The 7,582-nt window shown below is 63.9% G+C and overlaps 1 protein-coding gene across 2 annotated transcripts in view; it reads right to left on the reverse strand.

Moving 5' to 3' along the window:
- Window positions 1-1,160: 1,160 nt before the first annotated feature.
- Window positions 1,161-7,582, reverse strand: part of PDCD1 (programmed cell death 1) — a 9,014-nt gene continuing 2,592 nt past the window's right edge. The window contains exons 2-5 of one of the 2 annotated variants that reach the window (XM_028496651.2): window positions 2,894-3,253; window positions 2,340-2,495; window positions 1,632-1,666; window positions 1,161-1,391 (exon numbers count right to left, since the gene is read on the reverse strand). In XM_028496651.2, coding sequence (XP_028352452.1) covers window positions 1,161-1,391; window positions 1,632-1,666; window positions 2,340-2,495; window positions 2,894-3,253 — 782 coding nt within the window. Of the gene's footprint in view, window positions 1,433-1,631; window positions 1,667-2,336; window positions 2,496-2,893; window positions 3,254-7,582 lie in introns of both variants that reach the window. The other variant, XM_007127823.3, reaches the window with a different exon arrangement.

Below are 7,582 nucleotides of genomic sequence, written 5' to 3' on the forward strand. Positions count from 1 at the left end.
GCTCCATGCCCCCGCCGGCCTGGTGTGGGGACACGTGGGGCTGGGGCAGGACATTCAGGCACAGCTGCTCAGTTGGGGACATCCTGTGCCAGGTTCGGGGGCAGGGGGCTACGGGACCCAGGGGCGTGGAGGCTGGAAAGGGCTTCTGGGGGGGCGGTGCCCGGTGGCCCCCTGAAGTCGGAGGGGTTTCAGGCTGTGGCCGTGTGGTGGGGACGGAGAGGGGGTCCTTGGAGGGCCAGTGTGTTTCTGGGATAGTGAGGGCCAGGCCGGGCGGGCTGGTGCATCCTCCTTCTTCAGGCCGGTGTCCAACGAGTGAGCAGGAAAACTCGGCGCCCTTCTTAGAGCTTTCATCACTCTTTAATTACAGTGTAACAGAGCAAGGAAGTGTGCCTGGACCCCTAGATGGGACACGTGCCTCCGAGTCCCCCACACCCAGCTGCCCCGGCCACGTTGCCTCGGACGTGTGTGTGCAGGCCATGGGGAGTGGCGGCTCCGTCGGAGGGCTCCCTGCCGAGGGGGCCGCGCACCTGCCCCAGTGCCCTGGAGGGAGCCCGGCGGAGGCCCCTTTAAGTAGCACCGTGAATGGGCACCAAGGAGAAGTGGGGATACACGGGGGACACCAGGGCCCCCAGGATGGCCTCGGCGGGGTGACTCCAGCTCCGCCAGCTCCCTTCGTTTCCTGGGCTGCATGACAGGCCTGGGCACATGTGAGGGTGGAGGGGCCCCACCGCTGCCAGGAGCTCTCTTCAAGGCCTGGGGGAGCACGAGGCCCCAGGGGAGCCCTGACCTTGTGCATTTCCCCGTGTGCCCCTCGAGGGATCGGTGCTGGACCTACCAGGCCTGCTCCAAGGCGGAGTCTCCAACCAGGACCCGCGGGCCCCTATGTCCAGGCACCAGGCCCTCCTGGGAGGCAGCTGGCGTGTGTAGGAGGGAGGCTCTGGCCAGCTCAGCCTCAGACTGGGTCTGGAGTCCGGGGTGAGGCTCCTTCCCCTGCCCATAGAGCCCGGCAGGGCTGGCAGGTGCTGGCAGGGGTGGGCGTGGTCACCCTCGGACAGGCTCACCTCCTGGGCGGCCCTACCACTCTGTGCTCTTCCAGGGAAAGTGTCCACCCCGGCTCTTGGCGGAGGGTCTGAAGGACTCGGGCCAGCCGGGGAAGCCGGTCAGAGGGGCCAGGAGCAGTGTCCGTCCTCAGTCCTCAGAGGCCAGGGCCCCTGCGGGCTGTCTGCGGAAGCCCTGCGGCCTGGGGAGCCCGGCCTGCCCGGGAAGACGATGGTGGCGTACTCGGTCTGCTCAGGGACACAGGGGGCCGGGGGCTCCGGGGTCTTCTCTCGCCACTGGAAGTCCAGTTCCCCGTAGTCCACGGTGCGTGCAGGCCCGGCGGAGGAGTCCTCCTTGGGGAGAGAGGGAGGGACGGGTCGCCGGGCTCCGAGGGGCTGACGCGTGTGCGCCCGCGCACACACACGCACGCACGCGCGCGCGCACAGCAGGGCAGGGCTGGCCACCAACCTCGGACATGCTGTGGTGGCGGGCGAGGGGCGTGGCTGCCCTGAGGCCGCCCACCCCGGGCAGTCGCCCCGCCCCCCAGGGAGGTGAGGCCGCGGCTAAGGCCCCGCCAAGGGAGGGACGCTCACCGGAGGCTGGTCTTCGCTCTTGCGCGTGCAGCCCTCTGCAGAGAAGCACACGAGTCAGGGAGCCCCGAGGCCCTGCTGTCGTGGCGTGGGGTCTCAGGGGTCCCTGGGAAGGGCACCAGGCTCTCCGCCCGCCCCGCTCGCCTCCTGAGGGTCCAGTTGGGACCTGGGTTGTCTGGACTCCAGGGGCCTGCCTGGCTTCCAGGCCTCACGTGCGGCCCAGCCCAGCGCCCAGCGCCCGCTCGGCTGCCGCAGCGCACACAGCGGGCGCATCATCAATGATCCCCGCACGTTCTCAAAAATATTTGAGGGCGGAAAGAGTGATTCCCTGGAGAGGACCTCCCACAGGGGCTTTGCGGTCAGCTGGGCTGCAGCCCTACCCCGCTCAGGGGGTGGGGTGTCCTCAGCGGTCTCCAGGCAGTGGGGCGGAGCCGGGGGCTCCAGGCCTGCAGTGGGTGTGGCTCTCACCTCAAGAGCCCAGCGGTTAGAAGAACTTTCAGTGTCCTGTAGCCTGAGGTGCAGCCTGTGGTGACTCAGCCTTGGGGGCGCTGCCCTCCCCACTCCCCTCCCTCAGACCCCTCCTGAGATCAGGCACAGGGGTTGTGAGGGGACCCCAGACCCTGGGAAGCCCAGTCTGGCCCCTCCGTGAGGGGGGACACGGAGGGGGTAGGAGTGGGGGGGGTGAAGGGAGGGGGACTGGCAGGGCCTTACCTCGAGTGGCCCAGAGGAAGACGGCCGCCAGGACCCAGGTCAGCAGGAGCAGAACCCCCAGCAGGGCGCTTGTGATGCCGGTGACCAGGCCCTGTAACTGGCCCTCGGGCCTGGGCGGGGGGCTGGGGCGCTCTGTGGGCAGCTCCACAACCCCCTCTGCGGGGGCAACAGGTCAGGAGTCAGCCAGGGACCCAGGGCCCTGCCCTCTGCGAGTCCTAGACCTGCTCTGACCAGTCTCGCCCAGGCCTGCACCCCGGCAGAGCTTCGGAGCACGAGCTCATCCTGGGAAGTGCCCGCTGCCGGCCCCTCCCTCAAGGACAAGTGGGTCTGGGGTGATTCCAGTCATGGAGAGCCAGGGCCGTGGGTCACCGTGGTCCTGGGTGTGGGACCGAGCCCTGGAATGGAGCCTGGCAACCCTGCCCACTATGCCCCATGGCTGAGGCTGCTCCTGCTGGCTGCCCAGGCCCTGTCCTGCTCACCCCTGCCCTCGGGGGCCCACCCCAGCCCTGGGGGCGCGGGGCCCACCCCTGCCCTCGGGTCTCCGACGCCCGCACCTGTCACCGTGAGCTCCGCAGGCCGGCTCTCGTTGATCTGCGTCTTGGGTGGCAGGTAGATGGCCCCACAGAAGTAGACGCCGCTGTCATTGCGCTGGGCGGCCACGATGCTCATGTGGAAGCGTTGCCCGCCGGGCAGCGGCGTGACGTGGAAGCGCCGGTCCCGGCCAGGCTGGCTGCGGTCCTCGGGGAAGGCGGCCAGCTTGTCCGTCTGGTTGCTGGGGCTCATGCGGTACCAGTTGAGGACGAAGTGCTCGGGCTTGCTGGAGAAGCTGCAGGTGAAGGTGGCGTTCGCCCCCTCGGGCACAGTGAGCCGGGCCGGGGAGAAGGTGAGGGGGCTCCAGGGCCTGCTGGGGGCATCTGAGGGGTGGAGATAGGAGCAGTGGGCGGGCGTGTGGAGGGGTATGGGGACAGCCCACTAGGCCCTCCCCTCCCACTTTCCCAAGGCCCTTCTGATGGGAAGGTTGTGCAGTGCTTCTGCCACAGAGCCTCGCACGCCCCAGGGACGGGGTGCTCGCCTCTCACGGGCCACTCCGTGGTGGGACTTTGTCCTTTGACTCTACTGAGACCTGGGGCCAGGGCTGCGATCTGGCTCTGACCTCCAGGCCCTCGTTTTTCCCCCGCGTGGTGGTTTACGGGCCTTCACCCCCTCCCTCCTTGAGACCCAGTTGCCAGTCCCCGCAGGCCTGACCCCCACGCTCCCAGACCCGGAATACTGGTCCTGGCTGCTCTGCGCTGGGGGAGGGGGAGGCTACCTGGGAGGCCGGGCTGGGCTGGTGGGGGCGTCCCACGGAGAACCCAGCCCCGGCAGGCTCCAGCTCAGGACCAGCTCCGAGCTGGGAGCCCCCCACCCCCGCCGCTGCCCCCGTGGGCACTGCTGACTGGGCAGCAGGAGGCCCTCCGTGCCTTCTGCCACGACTGGGGGATCGTGCTCAGAGGCCAGCCGGCCATCGCCCCTCACGTGGATGAGCCTGGGCTCTGCCTGCAGGCCCCCAGACAAGGCCAGCCGTCGCCTGCCAGGCCCCACCTGGGGACGCCCCACCACGTGCAGGGGCCCGCCTCGCCGGCACACACACAGCTGACGCAGCTGTGTTGCGTGCGCAGCTGCGTGCGCAGCTGACGTTGGCACGCGCACGCATGGCTGTGCACGCCCTCACACCCAGCTCGCTGGCTGGGGGGTTGGGGGAGGGGCAGCCCCTCCCAGGAGATGCCCGGCCGCACCCCGCACGGAGTCCAGGCTGACGTGATGGCCCGCGTCGCAGGGAGGGGCCCCGGGTGGGACCCACATGTGGCCAAACCCACACTCGGTGCTTTAGCCCCTGCGGACGGCTCATGCTGGGAGCTTGCGCAGCGGCCCCTGATTTGCACACAGCGGCAGGCCTGAGGCTGCCCCCCCAGGCCCAGCTCCGGATCTGGGCCAGCTCCCCTCAGCCCCCTGCCCGCTCCTCCAGGCCGGGGGATCCTCCGGCCCCTGTGGAGGGGCAGCTCTGTGCAGGGCGGGCGGTTGTCCTCGCATCTCTGTGGAGGCCCGTCCCACTGGCCTAAGGGGCCAGGCCCCTTAGCCAGGCCCACTGCCCCGCGGGGCCCGAATCTGCTCCCCCGGCACCGCCCTGCCGTCGCTTCGGTACAAGCTGGACGCAGATTTGGTCAAAGTCGCGCGGTGGCGATGGTGCACCGGATCCGAGAGCCCTGCTCTGCACAAGGCCCTTGGGCGCCCCCCGCCCCGGGGCTCCCACCCGCAGCGAGCCCGCGTCTGGGTCTGGAAACCCAGGACGCCTCACAGGTACCCCAGGAGCCCCTGTTCTGGGTGGTGCCCCCCACACTGTGCTCCCACCCGTCCTGTGTCCACGCCACCCCCCTTTCCCACCTGCCAAGGCCTCGAGTGAGCCCCCTGGGGAGCCCCCCTTCCTGCACAGGCCCCTCCAGCAGGGCCCCGTGAGCGCCTGCGGGGACCTTCGCTGATGAGCCCTGCATGGACGGGGGCCCCGCTCGTCTTCAGTGCAGGCCCTCACCGCCACCCCCATCCGCCAGCCTGAATTGGTGGCCATTTGAGTCTCTTGTCTACCTGCGTGCTCTTGGTGGGGACTCTCACAGAATCTGGGCCTGAGCAGCTGGGACCCTGGGCTGCCTGGGTCCCTGGCCTGGTTCTCTACACGGCCTCCCCGTCCTGCTCAGGCCCTGGGGACTCCAGGTCCCTCCCAGGGACTCTCCAGGCCCTGCTCCCTCTGGGCCCCATGGCCCCCCTGCTGCCCCTCACACCCCTCCCCCAGCACAGCCCTACCTGGATGCCTGTCCCGCCCCCCCCACCGCCCCCCCCACCGGGTCCTCACAGTGTGGGCAGAGGCAGGGGCTGGATGCATCTGCTGGGGGGCCGGCCTGGGACACAGGTCAAGGGTAGTGTCCGCGGGGTAGTGTGGGAGGGGACAGCCCATCACCCGTGGCCGCTCGGGAGCCAACGCTGACCAGGGAGCACCCGCCTCCCCAAAGGCACAGGGTTCCCGGCTGTCGGGCTCCCGGCGGCCCGGCCAGCGTGCAGGGCCACAGGGGGGACCCTCACGGGGCGCTCAGAGGCCCCCCAGATGGAGAAAGATGGGTTCCCTGGAAGCTTCCTCCGAGTCCTGGGGTCTCCTTCATCCCTGCAGTATGAATGTCTATGCATCTTTTCTCATGTTGTTTGAGTAATTGAAAATTTAAATGTTGTCTATTTATGTGACAATGGAATGTCAGTGAGGGGTCCCCAGGCCTGCTTTTCTGTTTGGGGAGTGGGTGGAGGAGAGAGCCGCTGAGCCCCAGCAGGGTCAGGAGGGAGCGACCCTGGGGGGTGCCTGGGTGTGGGACGCGCTGTGAGAACCAAGGTGGCACCGGCCCGGCTCCCGTGGAGGGAGGCCTGGCACGGGCTCAGGGCGGCCTCAGAGACCACGTTTCACAGCTACCATCTAACACCTGATTTAGGCAACACCCATCTGTGGGTGCTGAAAGCATTGCCCAGCGGACTGCTGGGTCCCTACCTCGGGTCTCTGATTCATCCCGAAGGGAAAAGAGCACCTTCCCCCCCTGCTTTGCAGTGGACCCAGATGGAGCGACCCCGTCGTGGGGTCTCCGATGGGTGCCCCAAGGAGGACCAGCATGTCTATGACCTCCCACAAACAAACAACAGACACACCCAGGTGGCAGGTGCTTGCACACCTGGCCTGGCTGCTTCAGGAATGCCAGCAGTGGCAACAAAAGCAGAAACAGACAGGTGGGGCTACATCAAGCTAAAAAGCTTCTGCACAGCAAAGGACACCATCAAAAAGTGAAAAGGCAGCATAATGAATGGGAGAAAATACTTGCAAATCATATACCTGATAAGGGGTTGATATCCAAAGTATATAAAAAACTCTTACAACTTAATAGCAAAAAAACAAACAATCTGATTAAAAAGTGGGCAGAGGACCCAAAGAGACATTTTTCCAAAGAAGACATGCTGATGGCCAACAGACACATGAAAAGACAGATGCTCAACGTCACTGATCATCAGGGAAATGCAAGTAAAAACCACAATGAGGTATCACCTCGCACCCGTCAGAATGGCATCGTCAAGAAGTCTAGAGATAACAAGTGGTGAAGAGGACGTGGAGAAAAGGGAATGGAAACTGGCACAGCCGCTGTTGGAACAGTACAGAGGTTCCTTTAAAACTAAACATAGGGCTTCCCTGGTGGCGCAGTGGTTGAGAATCCGCCTGCCGAGGCAGGGGACACGGGTTCGTGCCCTGGTCCGGGAAGATCCCACATGCCGCGGAGCGGCTGGGCCCGTGAGCCATGGCCACTGAGCCTGCGCGTCCGGAGCCTGTGCTCCGCAACGGGAGAGGCCACAACAGTGAGAGGCCCGCGTACCGCAAAAAAAAAAACAACAAAAACTAAACGTAGAACTACCATGTGATCCAGCAATTTCACTTCTTAGTATTTATCTGAAGAAAATGAAAACACTAATTTAAAAGATATATACACCCCAATGTTCACTGCAGCACTATTTACAATTGCCGAGATATGGAAGCAACCTCAGTGGCCATCGACAGAGGAATGGATAAAGAAGATGTGGTGTATATACAGTGGAATAGTACTCAGCCATAAAAGAGAATGAAATCTTGCCACTTGAGACAGCTTGGATGGACCTAGAGAATATTATACTTAGTGAAGTAAGTCAGGCAGAGAAAGACAAATACCGTATGATTTCACTTACATGTGGAATCTAAAAAAAAAAAAACCCAAAAAACAAAACAAGACAAAAACTGAGCTCATGGATATAGAGAACAGATCGGCAGTTTCCAGAGGTAGGGGCTGGGGAAATGGGTGAAGGTGGTCAAAAGGTACAAACTTCCAGGCATAAAATAAGTAAGTCCTTGGGGTGTGGTGTGCGGCACGGTGACTAGAGTTAATAACTCTGTGTTGTGTGTTTGAAAGTAGCTAGGAAAGGGGATCTTGATAGTTCTTTTCACAAGAAAAATATCTGGTAACTCTATATGGTGATGATATTAGCTGGGCTTATCGTGCTGATCATTTTGGAATATATACAAATACAAATACACTGTATGCCTGAAACTAATATAATGGTATGCCGATTACACCTCAAAAAATCCTCATTCTGGGCTTCCCTGGTGGCGCAGTGGTTGTGAGTCCGCCTGCCGATGCAGGGGACGCGGGTTCGTG

This window comes from Physeter macrocephalus, chromosome 2 (genome assembly GCF_002837175.3).
Source record: "Physeter macrocephalus isolate SW-GA chromosome 2, ASM283717v5, whole genome shotgun sequence".
NCBI lineage: Eukaryota > Metazoa > Chordata > Mammalia > Artiodactyla > Physeteridae > Physeter > Physeter macrocephalus.